A 23,056-nucleotide genomic window follows, 5' to 3' on the forward strand; every position below is an offset into this window, starting at 1 on the left:
ATTTGGAGAAGCTTGGAAACTTGGATGGGTTGAATAATATGCGGACCCAGGATGGTGAGGTCGACCCTTTGCATGAAGAAGCTCGGCAGCTGGTTCGGGCACATACTCTCAAGTTTGGTGGAGCCTCGGCTGGCGCGGGTCCGGATGACCACTTTATGGTTGAGTCGGAGCCGATACCATCTGGACAGCAGACTCCGATTGAGCGAGAGGATTACGTGCCGCCACCGACGCACGTGAAGGGAGGTATTCTGTCGTCACTGCTCAAGCTGTACAACGACCAACAGAATCAACTCCATCATCATAATGGAGGTTCGCGAAATTCGCTAGATCCATATGGATCGGGTGGAAACACTTCGCCAGCGGCTTCTGGTGTGACTACCCCTACACGAAAATGGTACAGCAAGTCTGCGAACGCGTCAACTTCTTCATTAGCAGGTCTTATTGTTGGAAGTGGACACGCATTAGCAGCGACCGGACGACCGGGTTCATTCCCGCAACATCAGCCGAGTAAAAAAATGAAGGGCGCGAAGAAACAAAAAGTCCGGCTGGAAGACCAAATTCGAATTACAGTTCACATCGCGGAGATATTGCAGCGGCAGCGGTTTATCTTGAAACTGTGCCGGGCGCTCATGTTGTACGGCGCCCCGACCCACAGATTGGAGGAGTATATGAAGATGACGTCGCGTGTGCTCGAGATTGACGGTCAGTTTCTGTATATTCCCGGATGCATGATCGTTTCGTTCGGAGACGCGTCAACGCATACGTCTGAAATGCAGCTTGTGAGAGTGGTTCAGGGAGTGAATCTGGGCAAGCTACACCAGACGCACACTATATACAAGGAAGTTGTGCACGACGTTATTGGTGTAGAGGAGGCAATGCAGCGGCTTGACGAAGTCATGAAGGCAAGTCCGCTATACCATCCGTGGCTATGCGTTATAATTTTCGGCTTTTCGTCAGCTATGGTGGCACCTTTTGCTTTTGGCGGCCGATGGATCGATATGCCTATAGCATTCCTTCTGGGCTGCATCGTCGGATTTTTACAACTCGTCATTGCGCCTCGGTCTGATTTGTACAGCAACGTGTTTGAGATCACTGCTAGTGTCATAGTCAGCTTTCTCGGTCGCGCGTTTGGATCGATTAATGATGTAGATTTGTTCTGCTTTTCGGCGATTGCACAGGGTGCTCTGGCATTAATCTTGCCTGGTTACATAATTCTTTGTGGCGCTCTGGAGTTGCAGTCAAAGAATATGGTAGCTGGTTCCGTCAGGATGTTTTACGCGATCATTTATTCGCGTATGTATTTTTCTTGAATTCTAATAGTCGTCTGTGTCGTCTAACGATTCTAGTCTTCCTCGGGTTCGGCATCACTCTCGGAGCGGCGATTTATGGCTGGATGGACCGCAACGCGACCTCAAGCACAACCTGCCCATCTAGTTTATCTCCCTGGTTTCGATTCATCTTCGTGCCACTCTTCAGCGTCGGTCTTGCGCTCGTGAACCAAGCGCACTGGACACAACTACCTGTCATGGTGTCGATCGCCGGGGCAGGGTACGTCGTGTCGTATTTCTGTAACCTTCACTTTTCCCAGACCGCCGAGCTCGCGTCAGCGATTGCGTGCTTTGTCATTGGAATATTGGGAAACCTGTACTCGCGAGTGGGTCACGGCCTCGCGTTCGCGGCAATGCTCCCTGCAATCTTTGTCCAAGTCCCGTCCGGTCTCGCGGCCCAGGGCTCGTTGATCTCCGGAGTGGCCGTCGCGGACTTGATCGTGTCGAACTCGACTTCGACAGCGACCGCGTTCGCCACGTCCACGTTTAGTGTGTCCGGAACGTTAACCACCATAACCGCGACCGTCACGGCGTCAACAACCGTCACGACCACGACAGCAACCGCGAGTTCTTCGAGCTCGGCGGCGTACACTACTGGTATATGGACGGTTGGTATGAATATGATCCAGATCAGCATTGGCATTGTGGTTGGGTTGTTTATCGCAACATTGGCTGTGTATCCGTTTGGCAAGAAGCGGAGTGGGTTGTTTACATTTTAGAGGTGGTGGAACGTGTGAGTGGCAGCGTATGATATATAGAGCGCATATAAATTTGTATAGAACGAGGATAAATTTTCTGGGATTTTACAAATGGTTTGGAACTTGTCGATTGACTGTACGGTGTATATATTAGTATAGATGATTGTGCCTTCATGATTGTGCCGTGTTGCTGTCAACGACAGCCGTTTACTTTTTTTCAAAACAATTGATTCATTATAACGGTGGTAGAGTAACAGCGGGAATTGTGAGAACGGGCAAAGAACCCACTCACCTAGCGGCGGATGATGCCACTCCCACGATACCCCAATAGAGCGTTATTCGATGTCCGAATGCCTGAGGAAAAAAAAGCACTGGACAGCAGCACTAATTATATACATACCTATAATACCCCGCTCTGGATACTTCAAGACCCAATATGGTACAACATATCTCCTTTACTGTCCAAGTTTTTATCATGGACCGTGACCTTAACTAACCTCGAGGTGTGCTACCCCGCTCTAGCAAGGCAACGTCCACCATGCTGACGCATCGACCTTCACCACAGCCGACAAATCCGAAGTCTACGAGACAGCAATATCGTCCGCCGTCGCACTCTTCGAGTCGCAACGTTTCTGGGCGACAAATCTGGCGAACGCGGCGTCGCTAATGTGGCACGCGTTCGACGCGCTCGGCATGCATGTAAACTGGGCAGGCTTCTACGTTGTGCAGCCGCGACGGTTGCAGAAACCCTCGGATGCGGACACGGAGGGGGATAAAGAGGTAGCGGAGGACAAAAGGGTTGGCAAACGGACGTTGATGCTGGGCCCGTTCATGGGCAAAGTAGCCTGCCAGATAATTATCTTCGGTCGCGGTGTCTGCGGCACCGCCGCGGAAGCGGGAACAACTGTCGTGGTGCCTGACGTCGAGAAATTTCCGGGGCATATAGCGTGCGACGGGTCTACGAAATCAGAAGTCGTCGTGCCGATCTTGGATGATGCGGGTGCCGTGAGAGGTGTTCTTGATGTAGATTGTTTGGTCGTCGATGGGTTTGATGAGACGGATGTGCAGTTTTTGGAAAGTTTGGCAGGGTTGATTGGTCGCAGCTGTGAGTGGGATCTATGAAATAAAGAGTCTTCATTTGTAAAGATGTATATTAGGAAACAAGCTTAACGTAACCACCGTGGAGATCTTAACGTAAATGTGACCAAACCCAAACTAACATAACGAATAACCAAGCTAATAATACAAAATCATCTACCATCCCCTTGTACTCAAAAGAAATCCTACTATACAAATATAATACCAAACAACCATGTTCGACGCCGCGCCCGATCAAAACTGCATCTCACTAATATCGGCCGCGAGAATTTCCATCTCGGCCCGTTTGGCTGCTTCAGCTAATATGTCGACCTGCAGGTCAGGTCCAGTTCCGAAATTTGGCGGCGGCAGTGGCGGCCTGAAAGTGTATTCTTGTTCATATGACATTTCGTCTTCTGTGGCGGCTGTGGTGAAATGGGAATGAGAATGGTGAGGGTAATACTCCTGCTCCTCATGCATCGTCCACCGGTCGTCATTGGCCGCCGAATGCGGGCCCGAGCCCGACGGCGACGACCACGACTGCCGAATATCTTCCCACGAGGAAACATGCTGGGGAATCTCCAAGTGCGCGTCGTCATCATCGTCCACGGTATCACCAGACTCCGCATGCTTGCCTTGTTGAATTTGTATCAATCGTCTATTTCGCACTATTCTCGCGAAACGTTTTTCCGGGGCAGGCGATCCAGTCGGCGAAGGTAACGGTGTGCGGAGCGTCGGATATTCGTTGTCGGTATGCCCCGACGGAAACGTTGCTGTCGATGTTGGATAGAAATATGGTGTAGGCGGATCTGATGTATTTGGCGTCGGTAGCGTATGGGACATGGCGGAAGATAGCGACGTCGATGACAATGTGGAAGAAATCGAATCTGTCGGAACAGAATGATTATTCATCGTTGATGTTGAAGGTGCTGTAACGTTTCTGGTGAAAGAAGGATATTGCGCGATGGGAATGTTCATATACGGTGTTAAACGTAGGCAAGTATTCGCATTATGTAAATTCGAGGGGAGACGCGATAATGAGACAGCGAAAACAACTGAAGTTGAATAACAGATGTCAGGCGCGGGGGAAGACGTATTCCTCGGCGAATAACAACCACAATCGGTACACAACCTTGAATAATAATTTACCAAAATTAAAAGTCGTTCAATTGCCGACCGAGTTCGTGCGAAACAGAAACACAGGGAAACGAAATCAATGAGACAGGACCGAAAAAGAAGACGAAAACGTTGCCTGAGTTATTACCTAAAAGACAGGTCGGACTGGGGACGAGAACACGGCGCGGCGTGGGCGGAGGGCGGGTGGGGCATTCGGGTGTCGGGATTCGGGTGGCTCTCGGGTCAGACTCGGGAATACCCAAACGTTTTGATAGACGTCCCGAGGTGGAATATAGTACTATTGACCATTTTTCGTGGGCTTTGGCACCCACCGATTAATTAGTGTCTGTAAACTTGCAAGTAGAAAAGAATTTTGTTATGATGAAGCCTAGATGGGCTGCAGACGCGTAAAGTGTGGTAAGGGGGTATCGTGTGTTAATAAGCCTGCACGGCTGAGGCACACTGCGGGCCAGAGGCTGACCCGCCTCTGCCCTTTCGGCAATACCGCGCGCCGACGTCATTGTCGTCATCCCATACATGGAGCATGTACATAAAGGCTATCATAAGTGATATCCAACCATCTTTCCAATTTGACCTGATGTATGCTTTTTTTCGTCTAAATATCTCGCCGGCTGTCGGCACTGGCACGTCTTGTCACAGTTTTGTTGTGGGGTAGGGTCCAGCCGCGCGTTTTCCCCACGCCCGCCCCGATTGACCTCTACATTTTTGACTTATACTGTGCTCCGTTCTGTGCTGTGTATGCATCGTCGTCATACATCCGACACCTTGAACGACCTGGAAATTGATACTATGACAAAAACCTGCACCATGCATAGAGGACTAGCACATCTATCAGGAGGTTACAGGTTTCTACTTATTATATATGTTCTTAATGGCACATGAAGTATCGGAGCATGTCAACATAGTCCAATAGAAGAGATCAAGAAGAACTGAATTAGAATGAAATTTAGAATAAAAAGATCGAACTGATCGGCGTATCGTGAAAGACCAATGCATTTGCAAGAACTTGATTAATGTCCAAACATTCCTAAATAAAACATCATCATGACTCCGATCCCCACCCCTCCGTTATTGTCGTAACAGTTACAGTTATATCAGACCACTAATTCTGAGGTTTTCTTGTATGATGATATCGTTTACGGCCGCCATTACGAATTTGATTTGGGTGGTGTCTGTGGCGCAGGTAAAGTGCGTGTACACCTGCTTCGTGTCCGATTTGTTAAGGTTCACGAACCTGTTGAGGATGAATTCGCACCCATGGTTGTAGTCGTTGTCGTCCTCTGTATCGTTGTTAGTATGATACTACATGAGATTACTTAAAACGAGACTTACTGTCGTAATCAGGGAAGTATATTCGCAGTGGGGAGGTTTTGATCTTTTCTTTAAAGATATCTATTTTGTTGAGGAACAAAATAATCGACGTTTTGATAAACCATCGCGAGTTGCAGATCGATTCAAAAAGCGTGAGCGCCTCGTGCATGCGATTGACGCTCTCGTCCTCGAACAGCATCTGGTCATACTCCGAAATCGCAACCAGGAACAGAATGGTCGTGACGTTCTCGAAACAATGTATCCACTTTTTCCGCTCCGACCGCTGGCCACCGACATCGAACATGCGGTATGTGAGATCGCCGATGAGGAACGTTGTCTCGGTGATCCCCGTGGTCTTCACGCGGGACCGCAACACGTCCTGATCGTTTGGGATGTAGTACGGGTCGGCTATCCGCTCGATTGCGTCAAAGTAGTACTTTGCCGAGTCGTTGAGCTGGTACTCCCTTCCACGCCGATATGTCTCCTGTACACCCTCGTCGGCCCACAGAGACGCGATCGCGGGACCGATCTCGGCAGGGAGGCACTCGCCTTCGATCTGGTTCGGGAGATCGTACACCAACCGGGCCCGCTTCGCATTCGAGAGATCAGACAGCCCAATCCCAAGACTATCCATAGCTTCGACAATGACCTTCATGCTCTGAACAGTGTTTGAAAAAATGATTTCTCGAAACGACAGCCGCTCATCCCGTGAGTATCCGCCTTCGTGGATGAGCTTCATTTGCTTGATGATGGTGGACTTGCCCGACTCGCCTGCACCAAGGAGGAGCATTTTGATCTCATTGCGCTGCAGGATGCGGTCCCTCTTGATCTGGTTCTCGATCTCGTCGTTGCGGGCCTTGCCGGCGACGTCTTCAGTACTCATTGCGCAACCCATTTTCGATTAGATTAGATACTGAGAATGAAGGGATAGGATAGGATAAATGAGGAAAGGCAAGACAGATATGATATGAGATAAAAATGAAATGAAGAACCTCACGCGAACAGACGCGATTTGGGGAGGAAGGGTTGAGGAGCACGCGCGAGCACGCGAGGAGACCGGCAGTCTTGGGTTCAGACAAGAGGAAGGACGGGGCACGCGCCGCTGAGCGAAAAGTGAGTGCCCCGCCATTTGCGGCCGTCGGAGCTTGCCTGACACTCTCCTTTTTGCAACGAGTTTCTCCGTGGCCCCATTCTAATTATTCGTATCGATATGTAGTTCATGGCGCACTCGACAATGATAGTAGGGCCCGAATTTATATTGTCGCCAGCTTAGTATGCTAGAAACTGTCGAAAAAAAGACATGGTGCAGACGGTGCTCCCGCTCCACAGTGATTTAACCGCGCTCTGACCAGCACGTGCCAGGCACTGGCCCCTGCGCCGCGATCCGGTAACCTTCTTGCACTCACTTCAATCAGCGGACAATAGATCGCGCAATAATTAAAAGCCATATTCACTATTGCCAGGAACGCAGCTATATTACTCCATCTGACCATCTACGCTCTATTAGGTAAAATAGACTGCCGACCACTGTACTCCCAAATCACCCATGGCAGGACATCCAACTCGCGAGCTCCACCATTACCGTGCGGCGCACGGTGACTCCTTTCTGGGTTAGGGTGTTTCTGGACACGAGGCTGAACTGAGCGGTGATGACAGCACCGAACCTGAGGAGTTTAGGAAACAATGCAGATCTATGTCTAAATCCATTTCCTTGTATATCAGGAGAGCGGCGCAATTGTACTGTCTAAAGGTGATATGTGCATATTATCCGGACTACACGAAGTATTTACACAATATCTGATTACCTGCCAGTTACGCAGGGACCCAGAAGTCTTTAGCGGGACTAACATCTATCACTGTGCCACAATTGAAGCAATTTGGCATCTTGTTGACTGTTGACTTGTGCTGGGGCTAGTAGGAGCAATAATATTGCTAGGGTTGGCACCGGTAAACGCGGACTTATTAAGCGTCTCCAATGAGAATTTATATTTCCGCAATGGCAGGTGAACGGCGCGGACATCGTATTGTGTTGTATACTGCATTCTAATATCGAGCCAACAAGAGAGAGAAACTGAATACTGCATTCGATTTCTATACTAGGTATTTTCTAATTCGACATAAACTTCCAATCATAAATGAATAGTGAACAAAATTACAATAGTATTCATACAATGGACGTCGTTGTCATTCATCCACCCCGAATCGGCTTATGAATGAGTCTCAATCGTCAAAACAAATTATTCCTCTCTAAACCGCCTGTACTCCTCCCAGTTATCCAATTTTAATTTATCCAGCATCATTTGCCGTGCTGAACCCTTAAGGAAAAAATTTTGACCACCCAGATTGCCTTTTCCCTCAGTCGTTGTCCCTTCCTTGATATTATCCGAGTCTTTGGTACCGCCGACCTTGAACTGACTGAACGCAGGAGGAGTAAGTGTATACCCCCGTAATTTTCCCTCTTCGAAGAGACGAGTTATGTCCTGATCAATGTCACCCTGTTTCAAATTGCCGGCGTACGATAGTAGAAACAATAATCGCTGAGCCCCCTGTCGCGTGATGGCGTATGCAGTGGTTTTCAGAGTCCAATATGATGGTGCGAGTACCCGTTTCTTACCAAACTCTTCATCGGTCAACCCATAATCCTTCAGCGCTTGACCGACGCTATATTTGATGCCACTGTTGAGAATGGCACCGTCCGGAAGGTCAGGATCGTCCCATATCTGCGTAACATCGCGGTAATCAGGATGGGTGCCGTGTCTCCACGAGCCCACGTACAAAATGTCCCAATCGAGACCGTAAGGTGCGTTCGCGCGCTCGTAATCTGACGGCTCCTTCACCCGTATTTTTGAATTCTGCATCTGCATTGACAAAGTTTCCATTGTATCCTTGATATTTGGATTCCAGTCGAGGTCGTCCTCAAAGATGAGTATGCTGTCCATATCCGATTCGAGAAGATATCGCCACGCATTTGCGTGAGCACGATAGCAACCCAGCACGGATGGCCGAATGCCCTGCGGTGCTTCGTCTGGGATGGCTTTGGGGGACACATGTGAACCGTTGACTCCCGGGCTGAGTTTCAGTTTGAGACCAGAAGACGATGCGAGGAGGTTCATTGCATCTTGTCTGTCAGTGCGATCTGGCATAGATATGTACACGATCTCGCCGAAGCCGAGCGAGGCATTGCGAGCGTGCTTTGCCAAAGCCGCTTGATGTGCGGAAGACCTGAGGTCGACTGACTCGGCGGCGGGCGACAGGGAATTGAGGGACTGGTGGGAGACGGTGAGGATGACGATGGAGGTGACAAGCAGGAGGGAAAGGATGGTGGCACGCAATGGAACCATTTTGATAGTCATCCACAAACTTGTCATCGACGAGACAACAGCGCTCGGTCGATCGAACAGCGGCCGACAAAGTCGAACAAACTGGAAAGAAGTGGAATACCAAAAAATTATAGACCGGGATAGTGGTAGGAAGAACGAATTGTTAGATAAGGCGATGCGGTGTCAAGACGCAACACGGCAGACTTTGTAGTGTAGCTGCAAGCCGGGCCAGAATTTCGCACTGTTGAGCCTCTAAACTGCTTTGGGCTAAATGCCACCGAAGGTTAATCAAACTACACAGTTCTCCGAGTTCAACGCGAGTTATATTAACACCACGACAAGAAATTATTAAAAACTTTATAAAATTATATTTCTCAATAAATCATCTGTTATAGTATAAACACGATTTCGCATAAGCTTCAGTTTACTTAATAAAAGATGCAGCAGTAGTTGCAGCACTTTTGTGTGGTACGCGAGCAAAGTTTACTGCAGGTGACCGCTCACTTGTCTTCTAACGAAGTGGCGGCACAGCATGCGGCTCATGCAGCACTCGACTCCTTTCAATCATTGAAATTACCACAACACCCTCAGATGCGCACATGTCGCCTTGGCATGTCAACGAGTCGTCAGCACTGGGATTTGTACTATGGTGCATCCAGTTGGAAAACGCTTCTCCATTATGTGACCTCTTCGATCTTCGACCCATTAATATTTTCTAACTGACTGGTGGGATTTAATGCAATTGTTGTTATCGAGAAAGTGTGTTGACGTTGAACGTGTCAGCTACGCGTTGCTGTGTCTAAAGCAAACTAGCTTCAATAACAATATACACTAACCATTTTAGGTAATTAACCCTTACCCTTTAAATCCTAAAACCCTGTGTTTCATAATTTGGTTGTCCCATAGTTAAGGACCCTCGGACCCCCAATCTTCTTCGTGGTAGAGGTCCCTCAATTTTTAAGTTTTTCAAATAAAATTTGCCGCAAACGACTTAAGTAAGGCACCTATGAGGTTATTTACGTTTTTAAGGGACTATGTATGATTCTGTTGACGTAATAAAATCTTGTTGTGGGAGTAGTTACAATTTCGGGACTAAACTGGATGAACCATACAAACTTAAGGCTACACAGCCAGTTTCCAGGCTAAAGCGCTTATTCTCCACCCCAAGCCTTTTGAGAAGTAAACTGGTCGACACATTTCTGTTAACACTGTAGGGCCGCTCCGAATATTCGCATATTATTCGTAACCCCTGAAACCTTGAAACTCACAAGCAGTGCTCATAGTTTTATTACGGTTCCAACACAAGAAGGAGCAAAGGCATTAAGGCACAGAACGACAAGGCATAAACCGCAAAACGAAAGACGCAAACCACAAAACGCGCGACTGACGCGCTGTTCCGGCCTGCAGCAGCATCAACATCCGCATCATCTCTCTCTGCAGTGAGTGTCTTCTCTCTCCCAGCAGGTCTCTCCCTGCGTTAAAGAGTCGAGCAGCAGCTGCCATCTGAGGGAAATCTCGTTTATTGACCTTCCAACACTGGAATAAATTATTCGGATCATCCATGGCCTCTGTGTCGACGCCTATTCGAGGACTATCGAAATAGCGGTCGACGTTCGACTTGGCTCCTACAGCCATGAAATTTATTAGGGGGCCAACCCTGAGCACGTGACTAGATGTTCGCGAATATTCACACTGGTTAGGGCGGGCGGTACAAGAACCACAAATGTTGACATATTTCCGAGTGCAGGTACCTCTTCTACAGCCTTTCATTTGACGTCCACGCTATACCAAAAACAAACTATTATAAACTCTTTATTTTTTTTTGCGACTTCTGCTTATTCTCTGTCTAACTTACACAAAACACAGTCAATTTTTAATTATTATTGCTCTAACGTTATATGTAAACAACAAAAAACGATATAAAGTGTAGAATAGGTATACCACCATCTCCAACGAGCCGCATTGAAATTTAAGTTTTCGCTGGGTTCAGTAGCGTCATATGCTTGGCAGTCGGTTGGTTACCCTCCAGTCAGTTAGTACCTGATAAGTTTTTCCGATGTCAATAAAGCTTGCAGCTGCGCTTTGTCCAGCTGCATTTACTGTATGCATAGTACCATGAGCGATATCATGATAAACCATTCATTGCGCTGGCGTTGCTTCCTGCCGTGGATTAGATCCTCGAAGCTTATTTGGTAAATGGGCCGCCGCAAAAATACGGGGTCCATCCATGCCGGTTTCGCGGGATTTATAGTGACTGAAACGCGAATGGCAGGGATGTGGTGGCGACCGCTAATTCAAGTCTAGGTAAAATATCGCGGCCCGCGCCGCCAACTTCCGTGATTTGGCCGAAGAGAAGCGACAACGTTTCGAATGGCGTACGCAGATGGAGCTATGACAATTGACAACCCATACCCACCTTGGCAGGGCCAGTACCAGCTTGCTGGCATTATCTACTGCAGAAATTGCACATCTCACCCACATTCATATTATTAGGTCTGTGTGATTCACATAATACTCCCATAGTGGGCTCCGTGATTTATTAAGGAAAAAAATTGTACTGAAAATTGACGTTTGTTCGCGACCCCGTTAACGTCTCTAAAACACGTAATCCCAAAGTGGCTTAGTGGCTTGAGTTATATACCAAGGCAAATGCAGCCCTGATGTACGGCTGCACGGAGCCGGAGCACGATGATGCGCGGCTGCACTTGCTCGCGACAAGAGCGAACTACTCCTACTTCCTCTCTATGTCGTCCCTATCTTCTTCCTTCCATTTTCTCGCACACTCGGCCCTCGTATTTCCACATCTATTCGCTTCGTCGACTGCTGTTCGACCGAGCGCTGTTGTCTCGCCGGTGACAACTATGTGGATGTCTTCTAAATTGGGCCCGCTGCGTGCCACTATCCTTCCTGCTTTGCTAATCACCGTCATCATCGTCCTTACTGTCTCCTACCACTCCCTCAAATTCGCGTCTTCCACCGCTGATGCCGCGGTCGACGTCAGGTCTGCCACACACCAAGCGGCCCTGGCAAAGCATGCCCACAATTCATCTCTCGGCTTCGGCGAGATTGTGTATATCTCCATGCCAGATCGCAGTGACAGACAAGACGCAATGACCCTCCTTTCCTCCTCCGCCGGCATCAAGATAAAGCTCATCCCCGGAGTCAACGGCTCGGAAATATCCCCCAAAGCCATCCCCGACCAAGCACCGTCAGATATACGGGCATCCGTGTTGGGCTGCTGGCGTGCTCATGCCAATGCATGGCGGTATCTTCTTGAGTCGGATATGGACACCGTACTCATCTTTGAAGACGACCTCGACTGGAACCCAAATGTCAAAGGCACGTTGGAAACTTTGTCAATGCAGATGCAGAATTCAAAAATACGCGTGGATGAGCCATCAGACTACGAGCGCCGGATCGCGCCGTATGGTCTCGATTGGGATGTTTTGTACCTCGGGTCGTGGAGACACGGTGGCAACCCTGATTTCAAGGACGTTGTCCAGATATGGGACGACCCTGATGTCCCGGATAGTTCGGGCCTCAATCAAGGTAGATACAGCAATCAAGAGGCGCTTCACAATTTTGGATTGACAGATGAGGAGATTGGCAAGAAACGGGTGCTCGCGCCTGCCTATTGGACGATGCATACTACTGGATATGCAATCACCCGGAGAGGCGCTCAGAGACTATTATTTCAAATGTCGTACATTGGCGATATGCATGGTGATGTGGATGTGGAAATAACGCGTCTTTTCAGAGAAGGAAAATTACGAGGGTATTCACTCACACCTCCCGCATTCAGTCAATTCAAAGTCGGCGGTACTAAAGACTCGGATAACATAAAACTAGGGAAGACGACTGATGGAAGGGGTAATCTGCATGGCACCAATAATAATATCAAAGGGTCCGCTCGACAAACCATGGTGGACAGTTTGAACCTGGATAACTGGAACGAATACAAGCGCCTTCGAGAGGAATAATTTTTGCAAATATCGAGTTAATTGGAACTATATGAATTGTATGAGTATAGAAATATAAATAGAAGAAACTTTTTTTGAAAACATAAGCCGCAGGTATATATGAGTGACTCGGTCTGCGCCGCATTAACGCAAAGGCAAGTGCGGCGCAGCTGACATGTGGTCAAATCGCGAGGCGAATATTTACCCTTAAAATGTAGGGATTTTCCGGCTAGGTTGGCGCCTACTTGAAAATCCCGCAATCTTGGCCGGTACACAAAAAAATTACGTTCAGTATATCATGAATGTCACCGGTGTTCATAGCTTGGGCTACGCAGCAGCTTACAAGAGACTGAATGGCTGAGCAGGGACGGACTCAAAACGAATTAGTTAGTAGCTGTGCTTGGTTAAGGCACGTTTTCTTAATCGGTACGTTGGAGGCGAATTGTGCGACAAACTTCCCTGCAGTATTCGTACGCTCTCGGGAAAATACCCTACCCCTGGCTTTTCAAGTTGAGACCTGTACCGCTAATAATAGGCGATACTTATTGTAAAAATGGGCTATAAGAAGATCTTGAGGACCGTGAATTGAAGTGGATGTAGTGGATTAGGTGATATGTGACACTAACGGCTGGAATGTCTGTCTACTCGTCGTCGCGACCGGCGGCCTAAAAAACAAACCTTGTAATTCCCAACAGAACCTTAACTTATATAGTTATCCAGTTTCCCATCACCGTTTATATTCCATACATGGACACTGCAAAAGTCGACTCTACTGCCCCAGTTTCGGCAATTAGTCATTAATGCCTGAAATTTCAATGGTCAGGATTGATGAGCTTTCGGGTTCCTTCGCAGCCATAACGTTATGGGCACCGCAAAGAATTTGTTCACCCTTTTATGTCCCAGGCAAAATACCAATACTACTTTAATCGGTAAAGTTCGCACCCTTCAGTATTATTGTCAGTTTATTTCATTACAGGAGCGTGGGCCTGTCGGGCCATTTAAGCGTGGTTGTCGTAGATAAGGGTCTAAGTCTGGGAAGCTGTTCGCTTGTGCACTTCTGCCAGTGTGCAGCCAACACTTTTGTGCTGTGCAGCCAAAGTTTCTTCATGTCACCGACATCGGCCATCGACTATTCTCAAAGGAAGCATCGTTTCTTGCTTGTGGTTTTTGGTTTTGCGTCGTCTTTGTAACCCAGGTTTCTCGTGCTTCTCGTATTCCTCCTTCCACCGATTTTGGTGCCTAGTATTTGCTTGCGTTCCTTGGTGTCGTCAAATATTACTCGAGCTGCTCACTGGAGATCTCGCAGGTGATGACTGTGCAGGCAATCATATCCAACATGGGCCCACCGAGGGCGATTCTCCTCCCCGCCCTGCTACTAATGCTCATCATCTCGTTCGTCTTCTTCCTGCAGTCTTTCAATTCCGCCGACTTCTCGTCATCGACTACCGTCGTATCCGCCACCAAGAGTGACACGGTCGACCTCAAATCCGCCACTCACCAAGAATCATTGGCAAAACACGCCCTCAATTCCTCCCTCGGCTTCGGCGAGATCGTCTACATCTCTATGCCAGATCGCACTGATAGACAAGACGCAATGACCCTGCTTGCCTCCACCTTCGGCATCAAGCTCAAGCTCATCCCAGGCGTCCGCGGTTCGGAAATGTCCCCGAAAGCCATGCCGGATGGTTTATACCGAAAGACGCGGCCATCCGAATTGGGTTGCTGGCGTGCTCATGTCAATGCGTGGCGGCATCTTCTCGACTCTGACATGGACACTTTGCTCATCTTTGAAGATGACCTCGACTGGAATCCAAACCTCAAGAAGACGATGGAAACGTTGTCACTCCAGATGCAGAATTCAAAAATACGACTGAGCGAACCGTCAGATTATGAGCGTGCAAATGCACCGTACGGACTTGACTGGGACGTTCTGGATATCGGCTCGTGCAAGGACAGTGGCCACCCTGACTTCAAAGATATTTCCCAGATATGGGACGATCCCGACGTCCCGGATATCGGAGTCACAAAACAAAACCAACTTATGTACGAGTCATTACATAATTTCGGACTGACGGATGCCGATATTGGGAAGAAACGGCTATTGGCACCTGCATATCTGACGGTGTGCACTTCCGCATATGCAATCACGCGGCAAGGCGCAGAGAGATTATTGATGGCAATGTCGTACATTGGCTTTCGTAATGCCGTGGATACTGATATGTCTCGCGCATTCAGGGAGGGACGAGTAAGAGGATATATGCTCACTCCTCCTGCAATTAGCCAGTTCCGCATTGGCGGCTCTAAAGACACAGATAATAGGGATCCAGGAGATCCCAGACTGGGAAGTACGATCAATGGGCATGGTAATCTGCATGGGTTTAGTGCGAACCTTAGAGGATCGGCGCGAAAATGGATGGTGGATAATATGAAACTGGACAACTGGGAGGATTATAGGCGATTCAAACAGGAGAAATTGGCCAAAGTTACCGAGGAGTCGTCATTGCCAGCGCGTGGTTGAGAACAACCAGCGCTGTTGCGAGTAGTCTACAGCCACTTGACTCATGGAATGCCTTGTAGGCATGTTTGCGATGGATGTATCTGCTAGTCTCGCTTGGTTGCTGTTTCACGTTTGCCGTTTGTAAGGTTCGGGATATTTTGTAGATCTATATATATATATTAGCAGTCAGGATGGGCTTGTGTTGTTATTTTCCTTGTTGCATTGTGCAGCTCTTTGCAGTTGTTTTTTTATCCATGTATCCAGATCATTGTTCAGGATTCAGTGTAACTAGTTCCTGCCCGCTGGAGGCCTTTGTGGTCTAGTATAGATATTTTGGATCAGTCTTATTCTTAGTCCCGTCCATATGACCAGTCCAAGTCTATATAACAAGGTCTGGTCCAAATAGAACGTCATTATCGGCATCAAGCTCATATATTCTGATCGCGTGTGATTCTTCTTGTTTTGTTGTGGTGGTCAATTAATATCAAGTCATATATTGTCAACTCTTAATTGTTACGCAAACAAATATAAAATTCAAAAAATGTTCCAGAAACTATGCCAATAATATATAGATACACCTTACTAAAACAGTAATCAAGAGCCTCAGTCTAAAGTTTTGTTAAAAAATAAAGGTATGCCCGGTCCTAAAAATAATCACTGCTGCTTCTCATTAAACTTATCCAATGGCGGTCGTGGCGACTGGGACGAGGCATCGTCTGAGCTTGTGCTCTCCAAGGGCACAAGCCTATATTCCTCCTTATTCTGGGTGTCAGCAGTAGATGGCCGTCTATCGGGTTTCGAGTACAAGTAGGTAGCGATCAAGACGAGCATCGCGCCCAAGACAAAGTTCGCGGTGACGACGAAATCAAAGAAGTAGACACTTGCAATGGAACTGATCAGAATCGAGATGCTGGTTGCGAAGTTCTTTGCAATGTTGTCTGCAAAATTAACGCACAGGGCCACAACTATACCACCGCCAGCTTGGAACCCAATGGCTGTCCACACGACAGGATTGTATCCGAAAAAGAAGCCCTTCTCTGCGATCGCAGCGCCGTCTTTCCACAGAATGCCGATTAAGAATGCCGGAAACAGAGAAAAGAAACTGAGTTGCACATTACGCACCCACAGCGACGCATTCGCGCCTTTCAAAACCTTTTCAAAGTAGACGCCGGCCAGACCAGACAGGATACATGCGATAAGGACAGCGACCAGGCCAAGAGTACGATTCATTTCGTCTTCACCTTTCAGCCCATGATGCTCTTGCTTGGGCGTGCCAGGTTCGTCGTCAGATCCTCCAGGGAGACGAAGCGATAAGTTGAAGGACGACGCGACCATCGAGACCACGTCGTGGGGAAGCTGCACAAGAGCAATGCCGAGGGTGAGCATAACGAGTGACATCCATTTCATAGGCGACAGACTGCGGTGAAGTATTGTGACTGAGAAAGCCGCGGTCGTTATAATTTTCAGTTGGTACGTGACCTGGAAGGTCGCAGCGTCGAGGTTAGAGACAGCGACATATTGCAAGCTGTTTTGGACCTAAGAAGTAAAGTCACATCAGTACGATGCTGCCACGCAACTAAAAAATAACTGCAACTAACAGTGTACAGGCACGCCGGAATAGCTAGTTTCCAACAATCATTACTGAAGACTTCCCTCCACGCCTTTTGGAGGCCGCGATCGTACACAGCGACAGCAGAGCATGCGCCGAGTTTAATTATTTCGTTCAGCAGGACGGCAGTTGAAGCGAGATATCGTGAACTGCTGTCATATCCTGGCATTACCCTAGAGTAGTGCATAATCTAGACATACATTATAAGCTATGCAGTTCCTCTATAGCAATCGCCAAGACGGTGACATACCAAGATAAGTGCGGAATTTTGAAATGTGAGCTACATGCAATACGTTAGATCCTTGTATCCTTCGTGCTATAGCTAGCAACCTACAGTGACTAATGAGATATATTTTAGCGGAATATGAAATAACCGCGGGACATCTTGTTGTGACGACATGCTCAAAAATGATAATCAGCTGGACGAGTGAGTATCACAAATATACTGTTCTCATCAGTATGACTATGGAGTCAGTACGAGAATGAGGAGAGTAGTGCGGAAGGAGATCTTTATAGCACGGAACAGGGAATCCGACGCGGCCAATGGACAACAATTGAGGCGCTGGATGTAGATGTCGAATATAGAACAGGCAGTGGCTAAGAGTGCACCTTGAATTGGAATGTGCGTATGTAATTCAAGCTTCAAGCCGACCTACAGATGAGAAGGGTTGCAGCAACGCCGCTCACAGCCGTGCCTGCGGCCTTTTTGTCAGGCGCTGCCCAGACCCACAACCTTTTTTTACGTTGCCCTAGTGTCAAGAGACTTCACGGGGACGTCGGGAGACTACATTATAATAAACTGGTGCAGATAAAGTGACAAACCCGTCTATATCACAATATAGTCATTATATCACGCCATCAAATTCTATTTGCCTCACATAGATCATCATTTGTAGACAACGCCAATAATTACGGCGTCAATCAACAATATGATGGACCGCAACGAGTGAGCCGCCATGGTCCGTGCTTTCGAGATATCTCATCAACGCGTATTACTTATCCCAATAATTCTTACTGCATTGGTGCAATTACTTTCTATATTCCTTAAACTACCGGTGTATTATTTAATTTTTCTTTGATTGGCTTTATGTTATTATGACCAAGAGTGGGAAAGTAGTGCAATTATTACTTCGATAGCAAAGCCGGTTAGCTTCTACAGTTATTTCTGGCGAAGAGAAATAACAACCAGGCAACAATCTAAACAAACCAAGACTCTGGGCATAAAATTCGAACTGGCAAATTTGAAGCAACAGTATTTTATTATCCTCATGTTACTGGGAATAAGTAACTGTTCCTAATTCCTAAATTCAATTGCTCTGTTGAGGCACTTATCGCCGCCAGGCAGCCAGAGTTTCACACCACAGATATGCCTCAGGAGGTGCGGCTGATAACTAAATTTCTCGCGCGCCCCCCCTACTCCCTTCCCCTGAATCTCACATATCTTAAGCACGAGGCTTTTTTAGTCGATACATAAATATGGTTGACATTTTCGGCCAACCGAATAAAAGATGCAGACAGCTTCCTTAACCACTGCCAGCATCATCGACGGAACCCTGGCGGTCGTCCTCCACTGTGGACGCGCAGCCACCAAAATATCCACGCGATGTTCCGAGCCGCGTTCACATCTCTGTTCCAAACTGTATGACACTTGTTGCAGAATAATACAGGATGGAGAGATGGTCCCTTGTCTCCGTTTGCATTGCGTTGTGCGCGGATATGAATTACATCGTCATCCTAGTCCATATCGCTCTCCAGATCTCAGCCTTTACCTCTTGTGAACTCCAGTTGTCCATGGCTTCCGCTCTCCAGCATATCGATAGTGAACAGAAGACTCACCATTCAGCACATCGATAATGAACAGAAGACAACAGTCGAGACTTTGATAACGACATTCGTTATCTCTCACTTTCGATTATTCGGGCACGAGCCTAAACGCGATTCCGATAGCCCATGCTCTGCTTGATGAAGGTTACGACCCCAACGAAATGTCAAATGATCTCTGGACACGTTTAACGAACACCTATGGGAAAAAGAGCGCAGCTATCGCAGTTTTTGTCCCCGGTTGGGGGATCGTTTAGTAGAGTTACAAGTTTGAGAGGATTTGCCCCGAGAGCACATCTAACTTGGGACGACGTTGGAGAACGCTTTCAACACCTCACCTTTCTGGACGAATTAGCGATGTGGACGCTTCTGTTTTATGTGGATATGTTCGTGAATATGATGGCCAGGGGCAAAAATCCTACACCAACTAATAGAAGCACGGCTTCCATGCCAAAGAATTTGAAGGAGACGGTATACACTAAGTTTTATACTAATGAAGTGTAGTTGCCTAATGCTCATCTATGTAGTTGCTAGCCCGCGATGGCCGGTTTAGTGTTGTGGGCGGATAATGGATGACGCAGGACCTGTGCCAAACTCGCCGCTTCCTAATGGCATGGCAAGGCTCCATGTTGCACATATTATCCCCTTCAGCGCGAGCCTTCGTACTCCATTGAGAATTATGCTTTCTAAATTTGCAGGTCAAGATATGGAAAATTTACTAACTGGCCAAGACATCAACGATCCGCCTATTATTAGATGCCACGACTCATGAGGCTTTTGACGCATTCAAATTTGGTCTGGAATGTCAAAATGATCGGTACTTTCTCAGAATTCTTGCGCAATCGCTACCTTCATCAGTTTCTCGTCACTTGGAAGGCGAGGAACTCTTCTTTGGCCAAGGACCGAAACAAGTTGCATTACCTTCAGCGGGCCGTGTATTACGTGCTAGTGGCGCAGCCGAAACTATAGATAAAATTCTTGAAAGTGAAGAGAATCTTAGTTGCGGGAATCTGGAAGGTGAATATGGCCTTCGAGTGAGTGCCTCATATCTCGAGAGAGAATTGAGAGCTTTGCAAGGTCTGGACGAGTTGGCTATCGATCAGCATGACAGTATTGTGGACCCGGATAGCGAAGAAGTCCTTCCAGTTACTACTCGTCATACAGTATGCACATAATATGGTATCCAGAATATTTCGATAGAATCATTCTTCACCATGAATAGCCAAAATTTTCGTCACCAATATTAGTGAATGTATCAAGCAAGGAAGCGAATTCATCTTAAGTACGAGCGAAGACATTGCCGTCTGGATTCTATTCAATGCCAATGAGCCAGTCAAGTTTATCACGCAAAGAAACTGTTACAGTACAAGTTGTCCAACCTTTGGCGAATAAAGAGTTGACGTGTTGTAATGCAAGAAGTGTTGCGTGAAGCGAGAGACAGGTGTACAATGAACATACTGAAGTCGATTGAAGTACGACGACTTTATTACTATGCAATTGAGTCGATGTTCAGCTGTTTTAGCTATGTTCTTGTTTGTGGCTCTTTCCAAAAACTATTCAGGGCCCTGCACGGACCGTTAATAGTCATTGGCATGACTTTTAAAGGCCAAGACTTATTGCTGTTGTCTACTCCTACCTTCACTAGTGTGGAGTCGGGTCTAAACAAATATATTGAATGTCGAAAAGCAAGCCCTGTCAGGAAATCGTCGTTTGCTGCGACTATTTCCTAACGTGATACATCATCGGCAAGAGCCCCGAGCACCCTTCCCCTATCTTTCCGGCCCGGTTAAACTACAACTAACCATTTCTATGTTTGGTTGCACAATAATATTGTTCTAAACAATGTTGTGTCTTTATAAATATTTATAATCACTAAATAACGGCCATGAATAGATTCAGTGTTTATCAAATATTCCTTCAATTAAATGTCCCTGCAAGTAAGCAAAAGTTTCCACAAATTACACAACATCAAACTTTACTAACTATACAGCATGCGGAGACTATCGAAAGTCACAACCAAAGCCAAAAGGTCAAACAAAACAAGACTCTATCTTCTCTTACATCGTCGTCAACGAGATCGTCTATTCGTTCCAGATGTGACGACAGGTGAAAAGAAGAAGGTCCTCTGCTTTTGATTTTATTTTTCTGAAATAATAATAGAAATATTACCGACGAAGAAATGGAGATGACGGGGACATCTTAGAGATGCATTTCGGTAACGTAGTGGGACCACATGGTAATGTAATGCTTAGTTTCTGAAAATCTGTGAAAATTGTTAGCCCATCCAACTTGCTCCTGATCCAAAATAATAAAAAAATAAAGCGAAAACGAGGCTACGCACAACATAGCACGCATGCAAAATACCAGGAAACCAGCCGAGAATAGTCAAGACGATGTTGATGAGCAAGTCACCACCGCACCCTGTCTCTAGGAAAACTCCGAGAGGAGGAAGGATAAAAGCTATGCTCATTCATTAACAAACATACTCTGATGACCTACGATATCTGCAACGAAAAAATGATGCATAATAGCCCAGGGTCACTGTGGACGGCGAAATTCTCGATATTCACCAAAACAACACTTACCAAAGATTAGCTTGATAATATCAGAAGGAGTGAAAGGCATTTCGAATTATATGAATGTATGAACCAACGGCGTGGTTGTTATGTACGAATTGGTGATGGCGCTGTCTGGACGATAGCTGCGAAATGCGGCAGTTCCACGGACCTTATACTGTGTGACGTCTGCTGCCAAAGCAACAACGGATGCCTTCGGGATCGACTGAGCATGCACAGCCACACAAGCTGTCATAACGTCACTCTATTGTGCCACGATTGGCTTGCGCCACAGTCTTCGTATGACGTCATTCCAATCTTGATTGTCCGACACTGCCTCAGGGAAGGATTCCCTTTCCTAACGATCTAGGCGCTGGTATTACGTCCTGACATACATCTGTACGTCGAGGTTTCTATAATACACGTGGAACGTAGAATAGGTAATATGACCAATAGGGACATCAAAACGTCACGACGGGTCATCGCCTACCCCTTTGCCAAGTCATGCTGAGCCGCAGGCTGATCACCGGCAATCCCATGGGCATTTTCAACCGCCTTTTCCCTTTATTGCATGTTCGCCTAAAACTCACAAAATCCGCAAATCCGCAATATTGCGAAATTAAGCAGAGAATTTGGGAGTCTTTTGACCCCAAAAGGATCTTCCAATCCACGTGGGACTTGCACTGCACAGAAGCATTTGCTGCTACTGTACAGCGGGGCTAGGACCCAACGTGGCAAGACCCCAAGAGGCACTGCCACTTGGACATCATGCACTCGGTGAAGTAACATGATGGAAGCATTAAAGTCGCGGTCAAAGACCGAGGTGCATCTCTGGCACTCAATGTATAGATTGTCTTTTAGCGAGAATCTAAAGACACGAAGGGAACATCCCTTTGGACAATGGCGAAGGAAATCCTCTGGGAAAAACAAAAATCCAGTGGGAAAACAAAGATAACGGAGGTAAAACCTTGAACACCACGCCGGCAGTTGTGACGCTGAAAACTTCCCACTACCACCTGTTGTACGAGAAAGAACGAAGATTTGCCATGAGCACAATAACTTCTGTACCAGAAATATGACTCGGAACGGTAGAGTTTGTCATCGCAGGACATGCAACAACTCCGCAACCAATGCGACAAATCGAGACAGCGACTCTGCACAGACGCGCGTATGACTTCCGAGGTGCTGGCGATACACATCCGTGGGATTGCGAGGGCGACTGCTTGAAAGCTTGATTAGCTGATTATGACACCATAGTTGGTGCGTAACAAACATTCCAGGATAAGACGAATTATTAAAGGCCTCCGTATTATTTGCTTCGACACTGATATTTACATGCCTTTACATTTTGCAATGTGCACTAACCGGGAATTCAATGTGGAGGCAGGGTAAATAAATTAACTACAAGCAGCAAGGTGGAACATTCGCGTATGAACTAACTTTTAGTCGGCGCTGGCCTTAGAAATATCGTACCTGTTGTATACATTGGAGTAGGATTGCTTGTATGACCAATAGACTATATTTCTATAGATTACGTGGCAGTAACGTGTGTTATCGTTCAGGAACGTTTAGAAACTCGTCAACTGTGCTGTGCGTACTCGTGATCAAGCGTTAGCGTGAGTCCTGTATGCAGCAGAGTTACGGCTGTGCACCTTACACGTGGGGAACCCCTTGTTGGGCTGTGAAAAAAATAGATATCGAGTGCGATTATTGTGTTGGTTCTGCGTGGACGACTTGGTATCAT

The 23,056-nt window shown here is 47.1% G+C and overlaps 10 protein-coding genes across 10 annotated transcripts; 5 read left to right on the forward strand and 5 right to left on the reverse strand.

Annotated features, from left to right (window-relative positions):
- Positions 1-38: 38 nt before the first annotated feature.
- V1508DRAFT_346713 (uncharacterized protein) lies at positions 39-2,047 on the forward strand (the record flags this gene model as incomplete). The annotated part of the gene is made up of 2 exons (XM_066936670.1): positions 39-1,293; positions 1,347-2,047. The coding sequence occupies 2 exons, from the start codon at positions 39-41 to the stop codon at positions 2,045-2,047; spliced, it is 1,956 nt and encodes a 651-aa protein (XP_066799205.1).
- Positions 2,048-2,223: 176 nt separating this feature from the next.
- On the forward strand, positions 2,224-3,209 carry V1508DRAFT_408183 (GAF domain-like protein). The gene is made up of 2 exons (XM_066938981.1): positions 2,224-2,465; positions 2,549-3,209. Exons 1-2 carry the CDS (start codon positions 2,463-2,465, stop codon positions 3,146-3,148), a joined length of 603 nt encoding a protein of 200 aa, XP_066799206.1. The 5' UTR covers positions 2,224-2,462; the 3' UTR covers positions 3,149-3,209.
- Positions 3,159-4,377, reverse strand: V1508DRAFT_408187 (uncharacterized protein). Its single transcript, XM_066938982.1, has one exon. The coding sequence runs from the start codon at positions 4,079-4,081 to the stop codon at positions 3,359-3,361; it is 723 nt and encodes a 240-aa protein (XP_066799207.1). The 5' UTR covers positions 4,082-4,377; the 3' UTR covers positions 3,159-3,358.
- Positions 4,378-5,329: 952 nt separating this feature from the next.
- Positions 5,330-6,434, reverse strand: V1508DRAFT_401563 (guanine nucleotide binding protein, alpha subunit; the record flags this gene model as incomplete). The annotated part of the gene is made up of 2 exons (XM_066938425.1): positions 5,330-5,520; positions 5,573-6,434. The coding sequence occupies 2 exons, from the start codon at positions 6,432-6,434 to the stop codon at positions 5,330-5,332; spliced, it is 1,053 nt and encodes a 350-aa protein (XP_066799208.1).
- A 1,140-nt stretch (positions 6,435-7,574) lies between these two features.
- Positions 7,575-9,081, reverse strand: V1508DRAFT_408192 (uncharacterized protein). Its single transcript, XM_066938983.1, has one exon. It carries the CDS (start codon positions 8,917-8,919, stop codon positions 7,789-7,791), a length of 1,131 nt encoding a protein of 376 aa, XP_066799209.1. The 5' UTR covers positions 8,920-9,081; the 3' UTR covers positions 7,575-7,788.
- A 2,505-nt stretch (positions 9,082-11,586) lies between these two features.
- V1508DRAFT_408195 (uncharacterized protein) lies at positions 11,587-12,940 on the forward strand. Its single transcript, XM_066938984.1, has one exon. It carries the CDS (start codon positions 11,616-11,618, stop codon positions 12,849-12,851), a length of 1,236 nt encoding a protein of 411 aa, XP_066799210.1. The 5' UTR covers positions 11,587-11,615; the 3' UTR covers positions 12,852-12,940.
- A 1,226-nt stretch (positions 12,941-14,166) lies between these two features.
- On the forward strand, positions 14,167-15,348 carry V1508DRAFT_401566 (uncharacterized protein; the record flags this gene model as incomplete). Its single annotated transcript, XM_066938426.1, has 3 exons — positions 14,167-14,222; positions 14,298-15,175; positions 15,227-15,348. The coding sequence occupies 3 exons, from the start codon at positions 14,167-14,169 to the stop codon at positions 15,346-15,348; spliced, it is 1,056 nt and encodes a 351-aa protein (XP_066799211.1).
- Positions 15,349-15,799: 451 nt separating this feature from the next.
- Positions 15,800-17,602, reverse strand: V1508DRAFT_408199 (nucleotide-sugar transporter-domain-containing protein). The gene is made up of 4 exons (XM_066938985.1): positions 17,271-17,602; positions 17,187-17,216; positions 16,926-17,126; positions 15,800-16,863 (listed from the first exon to the last, which is right to left on the reverse strand). The coding sequence occupies exons 1-4, from the start codon at positions 17,334-17,336 to the stop codon at positions 15,982-15,984; spliced, it is 1,179 nt and encodes a 392-aa protein (XP_066799212.1). The 5' UTR covers positions 17,337-17,602; the 3' UTR covers positions 15,800-15,981.
- Positions 17,603-19,156: 1,554 nt separating this feature from the next.
- Positions 19,157-19,932, forward strand: V1508DRAFT_401568 (uncharacterized protein; the record flags this gene model as incomplete). The annotated part of the gene is made up of 4 exons (XM_066938427.1): positions 19,157-19,228; positions 19,285-19,309; positions 19,339-19,419; positions 19,514-19,932. The coding sequence occupies 4 exons, from the start codon at positions 19,157-19,159 to the stop codon at positions 19,930-19,932; spliced, it is 597 nt and encodes a 198-aa protein (XP_066799213.1).
- A 1,163-nt stretch (positions 19,933-21,095) lies between these two features.
- V1508DRAFT_328199 (uncharacterized protein) lies at positions 21,096-21,382 on the reverse strand (the record flags this gene model as incomplete). Its single annotated transcript, XM_066936627.1, has 2 exons — positions 21,096-21,217; positions 21,343-21,382. Coding segments are annotated over 2 exons (162 nt in total), but the record flags the coding sequence as incomplete, so codon positions are not given.
- Positions 21,383-23,056: the final 1,674 nt, after the last annotated feature.

This window comes from Lipomyces doorenjongii (genome assembly GCF_038497915.1).
Source record: "Lipomyces doorenjongii strain NRRL Y-27504 unplaced genomic scaffold V1508scaffold_1, whole genome shotgun sequence".
In the NCBI taxonomy this organism is placed as follows: Eukaryota; Fungi; Ascomycota; class Lipomycetes; order Lipomycetales; family Lipomycetaceae; genus Lipomyces; species Lipomyces doorenjongii.

Bases quoted from the DNA above. Each gene is read 5' to 3' on its own strand.
- V1508DRAFT_408187 (XM_066938982.1), bottom strand. From the start codon at position 4,081: ATGAACATTCCCATCGCGCAATATCCTTCTTTCACCAGAAACGTTACA.
- V1508DRAFT_408192 (XM_066938983.1), bottom strand. From the start codon at position 8,919: ATGACAAGTTTGTGGATGACTATCAAAATGGTTCCATTGCGTGCCACC.
- V1508DRAFT_408195 (XM_066938984.1), top strand. From the start codon at position 11,616: ATGTCGTCCCTATCTTCTTCCTTCCATTTTCTCGCACACTCGGCCCTC.
- V1508DRAFT_408199 (XM_066938985.1), bottom strand. From the start codon at position 17,336: ATGTCGTCACAACAAGATGTCCCGCGGTTATTTCATATTCCGCTAAAA. The intron at 17,127-17,186 runs GTATGTCACCGT...ATGTATGTCTAG, and splicing joins AAAATTCCGCACTTATCTTG to ATTATGCACTACTCTAGGGT. The intron at 16,864-16,925 runs GTTAGTTGCAGT...TTTACTTCTTAG, and splicing joins TTCCGGCGTGCCTGTACACT to GTCCAAAACAGCTTGCAATA.